This window comes from Mixophyes fleayi, chromosome 4 (genome assembly GCF_038048845.1).
Source record: "Mixophyes fleayi isolate aMixFle1 chromosome 4, aMixFle1.hap1, whole genome shotgun sequence".
NCBI lineage: Eukaryota > Metazoa > Chordata > Amphibia > Anura > Limnodynastidae > Mixophyes > Mixophyes fleayi.
The window spans coordinates 138914338-138935974 of NC_134405.1; the positions used below are offsets into that span (position 1 = coordinate 138914338).

The following is a 21637-nucleotide window of genomic DNA, read 5'->3' on the forward strand; positions in this document are numbered from 1 at the left end:
CACTTATTTTTCCTCATATTAACATTAATAAACATAAGTTTCCATGTGTAAATTTTTTACATTCAGATATTCTGCCAAACACTAACTTGGCTTAACTGGTAACTGACAGTCTGCCTTTTGTGCAAGAGCCTGATGTTGGATGTTACAATGGATGACAACAGTAGTCCCAGAGCTTTGCAGTAAATACTGGTAAGCAGTGTTACCTGTAAGATCTGTGTGACTGTCTTTGCCAGAGCTTCTCTGATGGGCTCCAAATCAGTCATGTTTCTACAGTTTATGGCAAAAAATTGCTTCTGAAAACAGTTGAATAACTTGATCTCTTTCTTCATCACATTTTCATAAAACTGTTTAGCTGTAAGAGATAAACGAAAAAGTTTGTGTTGCAAATGAGTGACTATCTGCATCTCTACCAGTTATATTCCAGATTAAAATATTGTGCTTTCCGGTCTATCAGCCAGACCCAGTTTATACACTGAAAGTCTCAATGGATGCCTTTGCACTTTGAATGTACTTGGGATAAGATTCACATAAAAAAAAATGTATTTAAATGTATATGTTCAGCCAGATGCATCTCAAGATGCTTGTAGCTCTAGACCAGTAGTATTTGCACTTAAAGTACATCATGCCTACTAGTGTGGTGTATACTTACACCCCATGATAGCATAGAGATGTGTATTGTAGTTAATGCTTGTTACCCTATTTCTACACAATACAATAATATAACAAAGTGAGATACACATGTAACACCCCCTTTCTCCTCTCTCCAGGAGGGATGTGAAGGTGATTATGCTGGAGTGTTACTCACTTCACTGTTCGCTAATAACTGTGTCTCCATCCACGTATACTTTTCTAGTTTTGTGGGGAGGGGCGACCAGGGGTGGCTTGGGAGAGTTAAAGTTGATAATACATTAGCAACAAGATGATGACAACAATTATTTAACATTAAATGCAATGAATTGTAAATGACTATATATATATATATATATATATACACATATATATATATATATATATATATATATATATATATATATATATATATATATATATATATATATTGGCAATTCAACAAAAAATAGCTAAAATGTAGAGGATGACATAGTAATATACATATAAGTGCAAGTGTAACAATACTTTGAAATAAACACGACTAATCATTTAAAGTCTAATAATAGTGATACAATCCAGTCACATCATAGCACTCAATCTCTATCTAGAAATGATTAGAGTCTATTACTGCACAATTGAAATAAAAAAAGGAAGGTTTATGTTTGATTTTGTTGATAATCTGGACTACTTAAACTATAGCATTGAAACTTTATAAGTAGTGTTGAAGTCGTATAATTGGATGAACGAAAGTATATTGGTTTAATATTGTTTAGCCGTGCGACTGCGATCCGTACACCACGTAACACGTGGCGTGGTGCGATCGCGCGGTAAAATACGCACACACTCACATTACAACATTTAGTTATCTATATAATTCATATTCATATTGGTTCCGTTACACTGTAATTTATGAGCAGATAGTATTTGGTTTATTATTAGTTTATAGAATATGATTATATGTAAATTTTTGTTTTATTAAAGGTTTAGGTTATAGGAAAGGTGTCATGCCTGATATCATATTGATCCCCTATTCATCAGCAGCTGTCCGGTGCAGTCGGCGAAGAGATCGCACATTGCATACTTTAGTTATTGATATTAGGGAATAAACCTTTGTATGATGCTGGCTATGAAAGGAGCAGACACCCTGGAGAGACGACCCCCACCTTTGGATTCTCTAGATTGAATCAGCCTATGACCTGTTTACCCTGGACCCACCCAACGTCTGGACCTATAGAAACAATCGACGTCATCTCTATTGTTCACTGTGTAACACTGTACTGTATATAATCATCGCTGCACTCCCCATGGCTCTCAGTCAACTCTGACACAGTATTCTAAGCAGATATACTGTCCATTGGGTCCCGTGGTTAGCGCAGCGAGCGCATGCGATAGCAGTGGTATGTATGTATCTTTTGGTATTGGCTGTGCTGTACTGTACTGTATCATAATATAATAATGTAATGAATTGTTGACTATTTTACATCTGCTAAAATAAATCACTTTGTGCTTTGGAAACACATACAATTGATTGGGCAATGCTTCTTTGAAAACGATAAAATTACTTTAATAGTAGAATCTCTAGCTAAGTGATTATATTTAGTTCTTGGCACAAATTCAGATTAAGACACTATATAGATAACTCAGTCTGTGTGTTCTACTGAGCGCAAAACACCTAGGGCAAGGCTTAGCAGTTATGTATCACTTAACTGCAGCAGTTGTGCATAGAGAACCAAAGCATACTTCTATATAAATAGTTTCTCCTGTTTGAGATAATGTTGACAATTTCTGTTATATGCCCCTTAGGGTGTCTGTAAGTGTATACTGCAGGAAAGCCCACTAGTAGCTCCCTGATTGGGATTAGTGTGCCCCCCGTCACTAATAAACTCGTACTTGGTTCTGTAAATTGTCTCCCATACTTGCAGGTCATATGTCCACCAGAGTGAATGGAAGAAGCTTGGCAACCAATCGGACATAGCATAACATTTAATAACATTCTGTTTTTGTGTTCTTAACAAATTCATGTTCCAGGTTAGTTCGATTTTTTTTATAGCGCTACATTTATGGCAGATAATTGTTTGGTTAACAATTATTCTAAAATTAGGTTGATAATTTGAAATAAGAATGAAAATCTAAAGACTTCCTCAAAGTGTCAGCTTTGGAACCAAATCTTAGCGGTGGCAGAACTTGGTAGAAAATAATGAGTGTGAGATATAAATTTAGGGGAGTTTAATTATTTTAAGACAGGTGGCTTAGTTTTGATTAACCCTTTCACACCCACATATCACGCATGTTCAGGTGACTTTTTTTCTGCCATTTATCACACTGGGATGCAAAAGAAGAATGCAGAAATGTGTTTATACATATTTCTCAAAATAACAAATAATCATACATATTCCACAATCAAACTAGCTTAAGACTGATACTCCATTCATAGGAACATTTCTATTTACCAATTACTTCATTGTTTTCTTCAGGCAGAGCATCTAAGAAGCTTCCAATCAGGAAAACATGTGGCAAGGACTGAGAATTGTGAGTTACACTCAGGAATCGCAGCCAGAACATCAACTGAAAATCAGAATATGTACAGGGCAATATAAAAAACAGAAACCAAAAGCACAATGAAAGTCAAAAACAAAGGTTTTATATATGAAGCATAAACGTAAAATACATTGGGGCTGCTTTTGTGAAAATTGGTGCAACTATAGAGGTGGTGTTGCTCATAGCAACCAATCAGATTGTAAGTGTCACTTTTCTATTGCAGTGATATTATCTTACTCATTTTATGTTTTAGACACCCCCTATCCACTGGTACCCTAGGCAACCTCCTAGGTTCGCCTAATTAGAAGCACCATTCTGCCTACCCTAGCTTTTCCCTGCCCTTTGTTAAGAAGTAAATTGAATTTAAGTATTTAATCACAAACAACTATAGTCACATCACAGCTCTAAGACATATGGGGTTTAGTTATTATGGTGTAATGATGTGCTTTAATCTGTCAGACTAATGAAAGCTATTACTTGAATGGCTGAATAATCGGGTTTTGTATACTTACCTAAAATCCGTTTCTTCTAGTTCATCAGGGGACACTGGGACATTGTAGTGTAGGTGAGATAGGCATGTGTAGTGTAGGCGAGATAGGCATGTGGCACTTTAAGAAAGTTGTTAACTAGCCCTAACTCTTCCCCCTCTATACCGCACTTTCTGCTAAGCCTCAGTTTATGTTTAACCAAGCCTTAAAGGAAAGGAAACAATAGAGAGAGAAAAGAGGAATTAGAGCGTCAAGGGAGGGCGTCCAGTGTCCTTCAATGGACTAGGAGAAACAGATTTTACTTAAGACATTGGGGACAAAGCTGCTGGTACAGGTGGGGACGCTCAGAACAAACAGCACAAATCACCGTTCTGCCCAAACTGGCATCCTCAGATGCAAACACATGAAACCAGAAAACCGAGTAACCAGTGAAAAGGAGGACCACTGGCCGCCCGACACAGCTGCTTAGTGGAGACACTATGCCATGCCGCCAAAGTAGCACACACAGACCTCTCGAGATGAAGCAGAAAAACTTTAGGAACAGGCTGACTAGCCCCCATATAGTGAATTTTGACACCAATCTAGTGAATAAGGAAAGCTTAAGTCAAAATCTGCCTTATCCTCAGGAACAACAAAAGGAGCATACTTGCAAGCTGTGGCTGCAACCTCGGAACACTTTTAACCGAGAGATGACCAAGAGGAGAACCTGTTTACCTAGTGAGAAACTTGAAAACCCCTGTGTCAAAGGGTTGCAACGGGGAATGCTGTAAAGTAGTCAACACCAATTTTAAAACTAAAGGCACTCCGACACCTGACCCTCAAGGAAACTAAGGTGCAAACCAGCAGCCAGTCTGTCCTACATGAACAAAAGCAACCTGGAAACCTGAAAGAAAAAAAGATAGGATATCCCTCTACATGCTTTATAGACCAGATAAATATTTTAGCTGAACCAGGCTTGCGGGCCCAAAACATGATTTGCACCACGCGCCCAGACAAACCCCTACCCAGAAAGATCATGGCTTCACTAACCACATCGTTAAGGACAGACATCCTAAACCCAGAAGATAACAGACTTTGACTGAATAGGTCTAATTGTAGCAGCAGCCCCTACGACTGACCTCCCTGGAATGGAGAGAATATCGGTGTACCAAGCTGTCCGAGGCCACCCAAATACAGGAACACCTTGGGCTAGATATACTAAGCTGCGGGTTTGAAAAAGTGGGGATGTTGCCTATAGCAACCTATCAGATTCTAGCTTTCATTTATTTAGTACCTTCTACAAAATGATAGCTAGAATCTGATTGGTTGCCATAGGCAACATCCCCACTTTTTCAAACCCGCAGCTTAGTAAATCTAGCCCCTTGTCTCATAATGTGTTACAAGATTCTTGGAAGCATGGCTACCGATGAGAATAGGTAACTAATGAGAACCGCTACAAAACAGGCATGTCGTCTACTAAGACAGCCAGAAAAACTCTCGTCTTGTAACAGGCAAACTGAATTTTGTGGTTGCACCAAGTCTGTCTGCTGAAAAAAACAGTTCCCCGCATCCTCCCCCTGGGAAGAAGATTTCTATGACTCAAACGCGAGCTTCGGTCGACAGAAAGAGCCTGTGCGTCCTTGTCATGGCTAAATACTCTTGGAGCCACCCTAGTGAATATGGGTAAGGCACCTATATGACATATGTTAGATGGTATCTTCTCTGTTTTCTGCAGCAAATGTTGCATGCTGATTAGAACGAGGAACAATGCTCCCAGTACCAATACAGTGAAGAGAAGGTTAGATTCTTCCAGAGACCAAAGTCACTGAAATCCCAGTCGTGAAAACAGACGGCACACTACCTCCGAAGGCCCGTTGCCACCACTGTCCAATCCTGAATCGAGAATGGTCGACCCTGCAGATATTGTTGTTTTGGTGCCCCCAGAAGGGCAAGTGACACAATAAAGGAAAAAGATCAAAAAGCAGAACTGACAGCGCAGTTGGAATCTGTTCCACAAAGAAATGATTCCTGCCAGAAACTCCCATATATGAACCTGAAAATGGAGCAAACCTCAAACCTTTTTGTGATTCAAAAACCAGAAAAACAACTCTGTAAGAAATCATGAAGCAGATGACTTCTCGCAGAGCCAGTCGCCTACTTGAAAATGCGGGAAGCCTTATTGAAAATAACCTCCTGGGAGGATAACTGAGGAAAACGTACATGGACCCCTGATGCAGAACTCTCTGCACCCTGGCATCTGTGGTAGCTGAAGCCACCAATCCCTTAACGAAAAGACATGAGTTCCCATCATGGCAGATGCTAGAATGCTCGACACACCAACTGCCTGTCCGCTGACTTAGTCGCCAGACGTTAAGTAGATGGAAAGGACCAGGACTAGGACCTGGCCATCCTGGGATTTTGGAGTTATAACAGGAAGGAGATACTCTTATTTCCTGTCACCTGATGATGATGGTATTGAGCTGAGGGCCAACAAAACACCCCCAGAAAAAAGGTGTTTGAAGAGGCCCATTTAACACTTCACAGAGGCTACCAGGACTTAACCAAAGAGTACGACAAACAGAGACTGCAAAAACAAATATCTGTGTCCCAATTTGTGTCTTGCCCAGAGTCGCCTTCCCCAAAATTAATTAGTGGCTCTATGAATGTATTTCACTAAGGAAACCGGTCAGAATTGAGCCAGTAGGAGAACAATCCCAGAAACAGCTGAACGGACAAACACTCTACAACCATAGTAGCCCACGCTGCCATCAAGGCTGGGCTAAGGAGGCAAGGTCAGGGAGGACAGAAATCTCCCGTGGAGCAGAAGGGCAAAACCTCAGGGAAAATATGAGAAGTGGACCGTTGTCAACGGGATCTCTGGTACTTACGATGCAGTGCCACTCAAGACCCACTGAATAGATCATGCAACTGGTAGGAAGAGGGAAACAACTAAAATTGTATGCCCGCCTGGTAAACAGAGAGAGCTTTGTAGGGTCAGGGACTACACCTGATGTACAGGCCGTATTATTTATCCACCACCAGACAGACATGAGGAACTTCCTCCACCACAGAAGAGAACTGAACCTCAGAGTCAACAGCTACCTTACTCTCCTCCTGGAAGGAACAGTCAGAATTTGACCCAGTTCACAGCAGAGGCTCTTCCACCAGCCTGCGCTTAGGATGCACAGCTGAATGTAATCTTCTCCATAAGGAGGCGGAAACGGAAAACCAAACTTCATACCCAAGTCGCAAGACCACGTACCGAGGCTGGTGTGTACAAAACTCAACCCCATTTCCAGCCGGACCAGGAGCTAAACCACCCCACGCGCCACAGAGGCAGAGGGATTTGGAGAATGTCCGGCCCCTAATAAAACCTGCACCAATTGGCCAAGCCACAGCATGGTTAGTGATCGAGCCCTGGTGGTTCCCCCCGAATCGGGTAGAGGCCCCCTGCACCTCACAGCTTGCAGACTGGCAAGCTGCGAACAAAGCATATGCGCCTGACCGTCCGGACAGCAATATAGAGTTACAATGGCACAGGTGAACTATATGACGAAATCACCCTAGCCTTAACTCATAAGGTTCAACCCGTATCTGAAAAGTTATACACAGAAGGGAAAAAACACACACAGTAAACAAACAAGTAGCACACAATGAAAGCACAGAAAGTGAGCCTGGTATACAGCCAAAGAGCCCCAATAGTGTAAAGGTAACAACACACCACCCAGGCAGGTACCTTACAAGACAAGGGTTCAGATAAGGGAGAAACTGGGGCTATAAAATGGCTGCCTATTGTGGCAACTACACACGTAATGAGTGAGAGACCACCAGGGAGGAAGTGCAGGAAGAGGGAAGCAGCACTACCCCCCCAAGGGCCCAAGCACTGAATTGGAAGCAGTCCTCCAGGACAGTCCCCTCCACCAATCCAGTGCCTAGCAGGGGCTTATACCATGGTGTAACCGCTACCTGACCCAACTCCCTAAGTATGCTAATGGCTGCCTCCAGTAAGAGACAACCACCCAGGCCCACTGTGTGTTCTACCTCCCCTTCCCAGTACTGTGCTGTGAAGGGGTTTCACTTACCTGCTGCTAACCTCCATCCGCAGAGTGAAGCAGCAGATGCTCCTGTGCAGTCGCTGCTAGGGACACCGACCACAGCTTGCAGCGACTGTGACCTGCTCCCTGGAGGAATCCCAGGTCGAAAGCAGAGGTGCGGCAGCGGAGGCCCTACCAGAGCACCTCCGATTCCCTGCTCCAAGCAGCGCACAGCCATCCATGCTGTACGCTGTGTAATCCATGTGGACTCCGCAGTAGCATTACTTACTTAGGAAGGCACAGAGAGTATATAATGCATAATTTATATATTTGGAATATATACAAGTAAAAATATACGGAATTAGCTGACCTAGAGGATTTTTAAACCCCTAAAATCTGAAGATAACACCCATTGAAGCAATAATGAACCTTTATATTTAAACCTATAATTTAACATATTCCAAATTCTACCATAAATATTAAGTATTTTTAAGTATACAAATGCTACCAGTCTGAAGAACATTAAAAACATCAAAAAATTAAATAAAATCTGAATGGACATACTCCGCGTATTTTTGCCAGTTTCTTAAACCAGCTGCCACACTGTTGCGTTGTATTTTCCACCATTATTAATAGTGTACCTACATGATGTGCCAGCTGCAGGTCTTAGTATCCTACAAGCCATCGCCCCTTTAAATTTTCACTGCAAAGTCGGCGACTTACAGAAATCGGACTTTCATACATTTACCCCCAGGTCTGAAATTCCCCATCGTAGGACCAGAGACTGGAAGACCTCCAGATGGAGCAACCACTCACCCAGCAATATCGCATGCCGGCTGAGAAATTCTGCTTCTCAGCTTTGGATTCCTGGAATAAAAAATGCTGATATAGCAGGAACATAGTTCTCTGCCCAGGTCAAGATCTGAGTAGCCACCCTCATTGCTCCTGCGCTTCTGGTGCCCCCGTTGCCATAAGACACTGCCGTTGCATTGTCGGACTTGGTGTCCGTGAAATATTGGCTGGACCCCCTCAATCCAGAGTCCCTGGAGCCGTAACTGAAGTACCACAGCCCCCCATCCTGTCAGGCTGGCGTCTGTGGTTACTAAGATCCAAGACCATGGGGCAAAGGATCTTCCCACTGTCAGATTGTCCTAGACTGTCCTTCACCTTTGATGACAATTGTTTCAGTTGTCCCTCTAATTGCAGATGGGATCCTGACCACTTCCTTAATAGGTTCCATTGGAAGCAGCGGGAGTGCAGCCAACCATATGGAATGGTCCCAAAAGTCGATACCATCTTTCCTAATAGACGTATGCACAGGTCATAACCCGAGCCGTCAGGTTCCTCAGGGATTGAGATTTGTCCTCCAGAAGGAAAACCTTTTGTTCGTTGGTGTCCATAATTAGTCCCAGAAAGGTTATTTTCTGGCATGGAAGCAATTGTGACTTTTCTCGAATTATGAGCCATCCATGTGTCTCCAGAATCCTGATAGTGAGGACCAGGTGCTGATTCAGCAGAATAGCTGAGGAGGCTTTTATGAGCAGATCATCCAGATAGGGCACTATTTGCACTCCTCAGGAATGAAGACAGGCTGCCATTACTGCCATTATTTTTGTAAACTCTCTTGGTGCTGTCTAAAGGCTAAATGGGAGAGCTCTGAATTGGTAGTGAGACGGTCTCACTGTGAATCGGAGAAGGGCCTGATAGGCCTTCAAGATAGGTATGTGAGACGTCCTTATGTCTATAGATGCCATGAATTGATCTGGTTCCAGTCCATTGATGATGGACCCGAGGGATTCCATTTGAGACCTGACCACCCGAAGGTGCTGGTTTAACTGTTTTAGATTCAGAACAGGTCGGAACGAGCCATTCGGCTTTGGGACCAAAAAGAAATTGAAGTAGAACCCGTCTTTTTTGGTGTTCTGGAACCTGGTGGATGACTCCGGCAGAAAGAAGAGAGGCAACACATGTAAGCATTGCCCCTTTCTTTCAAGGGTCGCGGGGTAAGCTGGTTGCAAAGAAACGACGAGGTGCCAGACCTGATAGGTCTATCATGTATCCTCTCGTCATGATCCCCGAATCCAACGATCCTTTGAGAATGCTGCCCACTGATCTCTGAACAGTAGCAGACGTCCATCCACTCCTGCAGCCGCGAGGAACGGAGGGAGACCGTCAAACTGACTGTTTTTCTGGAAGTATGGGAGATGGACATTTCGGGGGGAGGAAGACCTACCTTTATACGATTGTCCACTAGAGGCCGAAATTCTCATTCTATGTGATTGGCCCCTGCCAGAGGAGTCCCCACAAAAGGACTGCCTAAATGAACCAAACCTTGGGGCCCTAGATTTTGGGACATTTACTGGGAGAAAGCTGCTTTTGCCTCCTGTGGCCTGGCAAATTATGCGTCCAGTTCAGGGCCGAATAACACTCCCCCTGAATAAGGGAATGATTCTAAAGATTTTTTTGATTCTGTGTCTGCATCCCAGGCCTCTACTGCAGTTGCAGAAATAGATGAAGAAATGAAGGCTGCATTCTGGACGGCCTCATATAAGTATGCTGAAGCCTCCATGTGATGCAGGGCAATGGGAAACAATTCTGAATTTTGCAGACCCGCTGCTGATTGGTCAGCTCATGCTTCCATAGCCCTGGCAACCCATGCCAATGAAAACATAGGTCTGAATGAAGTACCTGCCGCGGTGTAGATAGACTTTAAAAATCCCTCTATTTTGCGGTCGGTATTATCCTGCAGGGTGGCTGTCCCTGGAATAGGGAGTGTGCTGTGGCGTGCTAAGCGCACCACTGGTGAATCAACGCTTGGAACCTGTTCCCAACGGTTGAGGTCCTCCTCCTGTAATGGATATAAAGCCAGATACCTTCGCGGAATAGTAAATTTCCAATCTGGTAGTTTCCAGGATGCTTCCGCTCTTTCCTTCAGTTCTACTGATGCAGGAAAGCGGATCGCATGTTTCCTAGCTTTTTTGAAGAGACTTCGATCTGATGTTCTAGTCTCTTCTAGATCCAGAATAGCTAATGTCTGACGAACTGCTACCACCAGGTCGGCAATCCCTTGATATCTGGAAGACTCTTTTGGGTCTATGACCTGTGTAGAATCAGAGTCTTCTATAAGTTCACTCTCCTCTTCTGACGATCCCTCTGAATCAGAGAGGGTCAGAAGGGGGTTAGTGGATCTGTGTCGCTTATATTTGGGAAAAGGTCTTGGCGCATCCAAGAACTGGTTTAACCTATCCAGTCCTCTAACTAGGGAAGCCGACCAAGTCGGTTCTCCTGTAGGAGGGTCTTGTGAGCTGAGGACAGACGGAGCCCCAGCCAGTCCTAAGTATGTGGACTCAGAGGTCCTCGCAGTCCTGACTGCTACGAGGGGTTCATTTGCTACTGAGGCAAAAGGGAGAGCTGCCGCAACCACTGGAATCTCTGTTGGTTTAGATAGCAGCTTAACCAATGTCTCAACCCCCTGTGTCAGGGCATTTGCCCATGCTGGCATATCCGCTAGAGGCGGTGCACTAACCTGAGCCAAGCACGGCTAGGGTACCCCCCCTGCAGTCAGTACAAAGCTCCCCCGGGTCCTGTAGTCCCATTGGTAACTTATCTTTACACTTGGAACAGGTATAATATTTTGCCAGAGGTGCCTTTCCCTTATCAGACATTTTTTTAAAGGAACAGTATAACATTAAAAGAATGAACACAGACAATCACTCACAAGCAAACAGAGAGATACTAACTAGTCTATGACAGAATCAAAAATTAGTATCCCTTGCTATGTGTGTTATGCAATTAGTATTCTATATTTTATTAAAAATGCTTTTGCAACAACAATAGTTTCAATATACTCCTATCTATGATATAGAAATATAAGAAAAGTGGTAGTTAGCATTCCAATCAGGCTAAGATGTCTTATGGAGCAGGAGAGGTCTGTCAGCAACTCAGTATCCCAGAGAACGTCTTCTGCTCTTTCTCCCGGGCAGTAGTTTGGTTCTGATTACCGGTATATCGGTCTTGAATCAATGGGGCAGCGGCTATAAGTCGCTTGTCAGCGCTAAGTAGTTTTAAAAGAAATAAAAGGGAAAAATAAAATAAAACTTTCGATGTTAGTGAGAGATATCCGGCTCTAACTGTCTGTATAAGTGTGCTCTGTATAGTTAACAGAGCACACTGCTGAAAAAATTAAAATTAAAATTAAAATTAGTAGGAAAAAATAAATAATTTCTTTCTGTCATTAAAGTAAGCTCAACTCCTTTGGGCACTTAACTAAGACTGGAGAGGCTACAGTGGGTTGCAGAGGGGAGGGGTTTGTCAGCTTTGATACATTAACAAAATTAACCTGTTAAGTGCCAACTCCACCTCCACTCTCACAACCCATGGTAGCAGTGTCCACCAGATGAAAGAGAAATGTATACATTTCGATTTTGAATTTACGCAATAAAAATTATAGGTCGCAAGTATACTTTTACAATCTTGGAGTTTTATGTAATTGTATATATTTTTATTATATGCAAGTTTGACAGTTACATGGGAATAAGGACTTTTGATTGGCGGAGCTGGATATAAAACATATAAGCCACACTACACACTTCCCTTTCCCTTGACAGCCTTGCTATAGTTGAAACGTGATGGAGGGGAGTGCATCTGAGGAGGTTTGGACTCACAATCAGGTTCCCCATAAAGGGATGGTTAACTACACAGAACTTTCTTCTTAAATCCTCCTCTTTACGTGCATGTCAACTAGAATCTCGACGAAAGCAATCCTCATCCCAGTTGGGCAAACATTATATTTTATATGTTGAATTGTTCTTTTTTATGATGTAAGTCTGTTTTACACATTTGTTTAATAATTACAAAAATGATACACTATTAGTTCCTTTTTCCCTTTTGGATATTTTAATTATGTTCCATGGGATGGAGTCTATAGACATTATTCTATGTATGATGAAAAGATCCATTCCAGAAGTAGTGGTCGTTATTGGATAAAAACTCCCCCAGATGGTAAAGATGTTTATATGAAGAGGTCTCAGCATTCACTTCTAGTAAGTGCATTCACATAGGGGGCGTGTGTCACACAGTTTGTGCCGAGTTTGGAGATATAACACAAAGTGGTGGTGTGTGGGACATCATAGACTCACTTCTGATGCAAATTCCATTAAAATAAATGTTAATGCTACATATGGTGGTGTAGATACTTTTATCAGATATACTACACTATATATATAATAGTTGTTTGTTTTTGAAAATACAATACAAGTGAATACAAAGCATTTGAAGAGAGACAAACATTGGGAGGATATATATACTACTGTATTGGGACGTTTTATGGACTTGATTATTGAAGTTAGTAACAAAGTGAAGGTACCTATATTTTTCCATTGTCATTGCTTGTTGTAGTAACTGTAGTTTGGTAGCACTATTATATAGAAAAGGGCAACATCCACAGGAGCACTTGGAAATATACCTCTCTTCGATTAGTCAATGAATTATGTTTTAGAGATATTAAGTTTAGGATTCCAATGTGAGATCCAGGAACAGATGACAGTAAGGCATTTGGAGACCTGAGACATGAATGATGGGTAGAAGTAAGGGCAGGAATCAATGAGTTTGCCAAGAAAAGAGGTATACAGAAAATATAGTAAAAGAGTCTAGACAGAGCACTGTGGAACGCCATCTGAGAGAGGAAGTGACAGGTTATATATGATCGTTTGAGATTTTATATATATATATATATATATATATATATATATATATATATATATATATATATATATATATATATATATATATATATATATATATATATATATATATATATATATACACATACATACACACACACACACACGTTAACCCGTGCATGATACACATGCATTCTAGTCAAATCAAGCTACTTAAGGTGTTAAAAAGGTTCTTGTCATGCATTTGGGGCTAGGCCAGGCCTCCTCAGGGGAAGAGCGTTACTTCCCGACGTAAGCGCCCTTTTTTAACGTGGTTTTGTCCACATGTCACCACCTCATCATTCTTCTCCATCACCTCATCCTTCATCTTGATCGCCACATCCTTAATCTCCATCGTCTTACTGTTCTAAAACCTCTCGATACACAACGTTTCTGCTAAACACCTTATCGCTGTGCTCAATCAGTCTTCCTTGAAGGGCAGTATTCATAACCTGCACTTTCACATCACTGCTTCTCTGTACTCGTGAAAATGCGACATACAATTGTCCATGACCAAACACAGGCTCTGGTAAATAAATACCCACACTGTCAAGAGTTTGAGCCCTCAACTGGTAAATTTAGCCTTTACTACCCCTCCCACGGGGGAAAGGGGGGATGATGGAAGTTAACGGACTTCACTATTATAATTTTTTTGTCAAATAATGTCAGTATACCAAATCTCAGGTCAATTGGATGAGCCTTTTCTGAGAAAATAGTTTTTTCCACACACACACACACACACACACACACACACACACACACTAAAACACGCCGCTAGGCTTTTACTTTTATATATTAGATAATGCTAAGAATTTAGTAGGTCAGTGTATAACTCCGCCCAGCAGGTGACGCTGCAGCTTGTTTTTGTTATATATATATATATATATATATATATATATATATATATATATATATATATATATATATATATATATATATATATATATATATATGTATATATATATCTATATCTATATCTATCAATCTATATATGGATGTAAATATTATTTAAAAAACTACTACATATCCTTCCTTCTCAATAGTGCTTCGAGTTATTGGGTCAGATCTCGCTTGCTATGGAGAGACCCGAGCAGTGCCAAAAGTGTTCAGTAGAGGTCAAATCTATATGCATGACAGGACTCTGATAAATAAAGTGAATGGTGGCAGTTGTAGGCAAGGAACATCACCAAAGTACTATTATTTGGAAAGTGGGGTATTTAGTATAGTGATTATTTAAAACCTCTTTTAAGTACTTGTTAGGGAAGATCCTCAAAGTAAGGAACTTTGCTTTTGTATACCTGTTCAAGTGCATGCCTCTGTCCCCCATGGAGGTCACTCTCAATCCCCTTTAGACTGAAGATCACACAATAGACAGTATTGGGCCCACTGGTATTCAGGAGCAGAGAGTGTGTGAAACAGTACTCCATTTGGCCTGCAAAGTCCCATATAACCAAAGAACAATCTAAAGAAACAAAATAGAAAGAGATAAAAATTAATTGCTGCTAATGTTGTATCTGTTCACCTTAATATATTGCTGTGAGAAACAAACACTCACCTTTGATATCGGTCTGTGAACAGGACACTCCTTTGGTAGAGAGAGGAGTTTTTGGGCCAGTAAGGTAATATTGCAGTTTGGAAAGTAGTCCTGTCTGTTAGATATAGCAGAGGATGAGGATAAGAATGTGACTAGCAATAGCATCATTAGGAAGCACATTGCACAGACAACACCGTCAGGCAAATTGCACTGAGACCTATTAGCAGGCATTCACATTATACCAGCCAAATGCCCACACCACATTACACAAATGATGTGCCTACCCCATTTTACACCACATTACATTTAATATATGTTCCCACCCTATACATACACATTATACTAGTCATGTGGCTTATTATTTGTGAAATGTAACAAGTGAAAGGTGATTTTCATGCCGAATGTAAACAAAAGGGTTTAAGAGCCAACCAGGATAAAGGTCATGTGGAATAATTTACTACCAAAGCAAAAAATGTGCACCTTAAAAATGTCGCTTTAGATGTTTATTCCAAACTGAACTTATCTTAAACTCTGACAATTCCCCATTCACCAATTTATTAATCATCTAGTTCCTCAAGAACCCAATTCTTTCTTCTAGATTTTAATGAAACGGGAATAATAATACAAAAAAATATAGATGACTCTTAGCTGCTCCTTGCAGAGCCTCAACGTGAAAGACCGGCCAGGAGGCCGAGAGAATAACGCATTTTGTGTCTGCATACACATCACAGAAATGCATATTTTATAAATAATTTTATAAAAGAACATAAAGATACTACCAGGAATTTTTTTGTATATACCAGTATTTCCAGACACATCAAAGAGGCTATACACACTCAGCCTGCCAACTTCCCTAGATAAAATGTAAATGTATGAGGATAAAACACATGTACAAGGCATATTTAGAAGTTTATGTTTGGATAAACATGTATTATTCATCTTATGTATATAATAGTTACAATTTATTCATTATAGCGTTACTAGATATTGATGCAATATGACTAATGGATAGGTCGATTAAAACAGTATCCAGTGGGTCTCAATATTGCATGGTTGTAATTCTAACATGTGAGAGTATGCCTTGCAGCTAAAGCTATTTTTATATGGCTTCATATTCAATGACTTTTGTGTGTTTAGTTCCTGATGTTGGATGAGTATTAAATAAATGTCTATTTGTTGTCAATCAACCCGATGAAAAGCCTACATGCCTGAAACCATTTTTTTTTATGTGGGCATTTATAACATAATAATAATATGATATGGCTGCAAATGTATCAATATGACTTTTTACTATTTAACACACATATGCAAAAAAGTTCATTTAGCTTAAAGATATTCTGATGAACCTCAACATGTGGAGACTGCACATATTAGGAGGTGGAGGTGTTGCCAAGAGAGCAGAAGTCTGCTGAGCAATTTTATCCATTGCAGGTGAGATGTTATTTTTTGGGGGTATTTAAATTAATTAAGGGGGTATTTCTAATGTGGTAGCAGGTTCTATTGAGGTTCAATTTGTAGTTTTTGCAGACTTGCGCATTTCAGTCATTAGCCAAAGCTATTAAAAGTTGTGCAGTATCTGCTCAAATGGACCATTAAAATACATCATGTGGAACGTGTCTTCTTATGTGCTATGCAGTAAAATATTTTCCAATGCATATGAAAAATTGTACTGTGCACCCACATTTTCTAGTTTGTAAATGATCCCCACAGTAAGACATTATTTCATGCTTACACTCGTATCCACTCCCATACACATTAATCTAAACAGAGACATGGTACAAATGTAAAGGGATTGACAGGTTTGCACACAGACAAAAAATTGTGTAGACACAAATAGGAAATATGCTTGCACAAAAACTAGAGATGAGCGCACTCGGATTTATGAAATCCGAGCCCACCCGAACGTTGCCGATCCGAGTCGGATCCGAGACAGATCCGGGTATTGGCGCCAAATTCAAATCTGAAACTGAGGCTCTGACTCATAATCCCGTTGTCGGATCTCGCGATACTCGGATCCTATAAATTCCCCGCTAGTCGCCGCCATCTTCACTCGGGCATTGATCAGGGTAGAGGGAGGGTGTGTTAGGTGGTCCTCTGTCCTGCTATATCTCGTGCTGTTCAGTGCTGTGCTGTGCTGTGTCCAGTGGTGCTGTGTCCTGTGCTCTGTCCTTCTGAGGTCAGTGGTGCTGCTGGGTCCTGTGCTGTGTCCTGTTCAGTCCAGTGGTGCTGTGTCCTGTGCTCTGTGCTTCTAAGGGCATAGTTATTTCCCCAATATTCCAAAGTGTTTAAAAAAATAAAAAAAAGTTATTTTAAAAAAATACAAAAAACTAATTACATTTTTTTTTAATTACAACAAAATTTGCACAACCAATCCTGCAGTATAAGCCCATTGGTACTGCAATATTACCAAGTTCACACATTCAGCAGTAAAAGTCCAGTGGTTCTGCAATATTACAAAGTTCACACATTCTGCAGTATCAGTCCAGTGGTGCTGTGTCCTGTGCTCTGTCCTGCTGAGTTCAGTAGTGCTGCTGGGTCCTGTGCTGTGTCCTGTTCAGTCCAGTGGTGCTGTGTCCTGTGCTCTGTGCTTCTAAGGGCATAGTTATTTCCCCATTATTCCCAAGTTTTTAAAAAATAAAAAAAAAGTTATAAAAAAAATTAAAATAAAAAATTAAAAAAAAAAATAATTATAACCAAATTTGCAAAGCCAATCCAGCAGTATATAAGCCCATTGGTACTGCAATATTACCAAGTTCACACATTCAGCAGTAAAAGTCCAGTGGTACTGCTATTACAAGGTTCACTGATTCAGCAGTGTATAAGTCCAGTGGTACTGCTATTACAAAGTTCACTGATTCAGCAGTATAAGTCCAGTGCTACTCTCCTGTGCCGCATATAATTTTTAAAGGCTTTGCCGAGTGTGTGTGGCTTAGGGGTACGCTCTCTTGTGCTACATATAATGGAAAACCAAAATTTGGAGGATAAAGTAGGGAAAGATCAAGACCCACTTCCTCCTAATGCTGAAGCTGCTGCCACTAACGTCGTCTGGCAAGCCCGATGCCCAATCTCCTAGTACAGGCGAGTCCAAGGGTGTTGTTGGTTGTGAACCCTGACCTTCCCATCACTGTACGGGAAGAGGTGACTCCATCCAGCATTTGCAGCACGCCCTCTGCATATGCTGGAAGGATCACCCACAGTCCAGTTACAGATTTGGCTAATGAAGGTGTGAATGTTGTACACTGGGAGGAGGATATTGATGTAGCTGGCGCTGAGGAGGATGTTGATGATTATGATGCAGACAGATACCAAATTGCCTTTCTCAATTTCTATTTATATTCTAGATTATATAACGGCTGAAAAGTTTTCTGTTTTACTCCTAGTGGAGAGGGGATCTGATGCAGACAGATACCAAACTGCCTTTGTCCATTTCTTTGTATATTTGAATTTCTAGTTCTACAGTCTATGCAGGCTGCTTTATTTATATTCAACTACAATTGTAGGGCGGGGGGGGGGGGCATAGATAGCCACCAAAGTAACGTGGTCCATTTAATTTCACTTTCTAGCTCCACAGTCTGTGCAGCCTGCTTTTTTTTATCTTCAAAGTATTTATATTTACAAGCCTTGCAATCTAAATTAACTAGAGGTAGTGACGTGGTAGAACTCCAAAAGGCAGTTTGGAAGCCCCTGTACAAACTGGCTCTATTTTTTAACTGAGTTGTCCCCCCTCCAGTGTGTACTCGGAAAGAGTTTTTAGTGCAGCGGGGAACCTGGTCAGTGAGCGGCGAAGGAGGTTGCTTCCTCACAACGTTGAAAAAATGATGTTTATAAAAATGAATAATCAATTCCTCAATCAAGTACAGCACTGCCCTCCAGACAGTACAGAGGGACTGTGGTTGTGGAGTCCAGCGGGGACGAATTGATAATGTGTGAGGAGGAGGAAGTACACACTGTAGGGGGAGAGGAATCAGAGGTTGAGGATGAGGACGACATCTTTCCTCAGTAGAGCCTGTTTAGTTTGTACAGGGAGAGATGAATTGTTTTATTGGTGTGGGGGCCCAAACAAACCAATCATTTCAGCCAAAGTTGTTTGGTAGGCCCTGTCGCTGAAATGATTGGTTTGTTAAAGTGTGCATGTCCTATTTCAACAACATAAGGGTGGGTGTGAGGGCCCAAGGACAATTCCATCTTGGAACTTTTTTTTTTGCATTATATGACCAATCAACAGTCGTTTGCCATGTTCAAAAAGTAAAACCAAATTTAAACAAATTCAAGAAATTAAACCAAAAGTAAAATGCCCTGTCATAATTTAAAACAAGAGGTATTGACGTGCTCTAAAACTACTGTATTGTTGTTTATATTTTAAAAACACTACACTTGAAAGCTTGAGTCTTTCAATAAAAAAGTAACTGTCCATTGCACGAATATTTGCAACAGGGACAATTTTAGGGTTAAGAAAGTCAACTAATAACACTTCGACGCTGTCTGTCTTTATAAACACTACACTTGGAAGTTGGAGGAGGTATTGTGGCCCCGGCACCAAATTTACTACCGGGGCCACTCCACTGTGCAGTCCATATTTAGGTGTATCAGATATTAAACAACGGTGACAGTTAATGCCCAATTTTTTTATTATATTGTGGCCTCGGTACCAAATTGTGTACCGGGGCCACCACACTACGCAGTCCATACCCTTTTTTGGTGGAATTCTGACCCGTGGAGGGTTTTTTAATTATATTGTGGCCTCGGTACCAAATTATGTACCGGGGCCACCACACTACGCAGTCAAGATAGATAGATGCGTATCATAGATAAAGTACATTCAGTGGTGTGGGGCAAATTGAAAAATATTCAAAATGCACTGACATTATCAAAAACAAGAGGTTTTCACACGCTGAAACTCCAACATGTATATGATGGAGAGGATGGTGGAGCAGCCGTATGTGCAGTGTAATGCAGACCTGTTGAAGGTTTTTTATATATTTTATTGTGGTGCCCAGTGCCCACTACTCTACGCAGTCCAGATACTATTTTTGGGTGTAATTCTGACCTATCAAGGTTTTCTATATATTATATTGTGGTGGCCAGTGGCCAGTCCTCTATGCAGTCCAGATACTATTTTTGGGTGTAATTCTGACCTATCAAGGTTTTCTATATATTATATTGTGGTGGCCAGTGGCCACTACTCTACGCAGTCCAGATACTATTTTTGGGTGTAATTCTGACCTATCAAGGTTTTCTATATATTTTTTATTGTGGTGCCCAGTGCCCACTCCTCTACGCAGTACAGGTACATTTATTGGTGCGAATCATACAAGTTCAGGGTTTTTAATATATATTGTGGTGACCCACTCCTCTACGCAGTCCAGGTACATTTATTGGTGCGAATCATACAAGTTCAGGGTTTTTAATATATATTGTGGTGACCCACTCCTCTACGCAGTCCAGGTACATTTATTGGTGCGAATCATACAAGTTGATGGTTTTCTTATTATATATATTGTGGTGACCCACTCCTCTACGCAGTCCAGAAAGATACCTCGTTGCAACGTTTTGGACTAATAACTATATTGTGAGGTGTTCAGAATACACTGTAAATTAGTGGAAATGCTTGTTATTGAATGTTATTGAGGTTAATAATAGCGTAGGAGTGAAAATAAGCCCAAAAACTTGATTTTTAAACTTTTTATGTTTTTTTCAAAAAAAATCCGAATCCAAAACCTTAAATCCGAACCGAGACCTTTCGTCAAGTGTTTTGCGAGATAAATCCGAACCCCAAAAATAATGAAAATCCGGATCCAAAACACAAAACACGAGACCTCAAAAGTCGCCGATGCACATCCCTAACAAAAACACACAGTGGCATATGTAACATATGCTAGTATTTTTTAACACTTAAACATTTGTCAAGATAAGATTTTAATTCTGACAATTACTTAATACAGTAGAAACAAAATAAGGAATGGCATCATGGTGTATCTTTTCAGCATGAATTTGCATATGGGCAGGGCTGTATTTAACAAAATAACAATTTATTTCCCCAATAAAACGATGGAGGAGGGTGTATTGCTTAAAGTAACATAAGCATGTGGGGTGCACAATTTTAAAATTAGGACATGTTAACTTACAATCCCTAGGGCAGCTCCAACACTAAACACAGCCCTGTATATGGGCCAGGGGCAGATCTTACCTCTCTCAGTGCATTGGCGAAGGTAGTTTTTCCAACTCCACTGTGTCCACAGATGAAGAGCTTCACCTTCTTCCCAGGTCTCCAACTACCAGCCTCCATAATGGGAATCTCCTTAGAGGACACAGATTCATCAGGCCTGAGATTGTGCTCTGAAGATACAGGGTTTGATAGATGAAGGTGTCTCTGGCTCAGGAAGAACATTTGTTGCTCCTTAGAAAAAAACAATAGGTTAAACTGTGGCCTTATCATAGCAGTATTAGAATTGTAATCCTATATTTGGACATGGTATTTTCCATACTTTTTGACTAATTAGGGAGTTACAAATCCCGAGAGCACTCATAATTTGGACAATATAGAAAAATGACAAATGGAACATATGATCTAAAAGCACACTAAGGGGTAAATGTATCAATATGCGGGTTCTTCAACACCCGCGTGTTCAGCCTCTTCCGCGATTAAATTTCAAGCGGCGTTGCATTGTAAAGGGAAGTTAACCCTTTACAATGCAGCGCCGCTTGAAATTTAATCGCGGAAGAGGCTGAACACGC

General features: G+C 41.0%; 1 protein-coding gene across 1 annotated transcript in view; it reads right to left on the bottom strand.

Annotated features, from left to right (window-relative positions):
* LOC142152150 (uncharacterized) overlaps positions 1 to 21637 on the bottom strand; it is a 61642-nt gene that overhangs the window by 10380 nt on the left and 29625 nt on the right. The window contains exons 9-13 of the mRNA XM_075208475.1: positions 21090 to 21299; positions 14924 to 15017; positions 14667 to 14830; positions 3060 to 3174; positions 204 to 352 (exon numbers count right to left, since the gene is read on the bottom strand). Coding sequence (XP_075064576.1) covers positions 204 to 352; positions 3060 to 3174; positions 14667 to 14830; positions 14924 to 15017; positions 21090 to 21299 — 732 coding nt within the window. The remainder of the gene's footprint in view (positions 1 to 203; positions 353 to 3059; positions 3175 to 14666; positions 14831 to 14923; positions 15018 to 21089; positions 21300 to 21637) is intronic.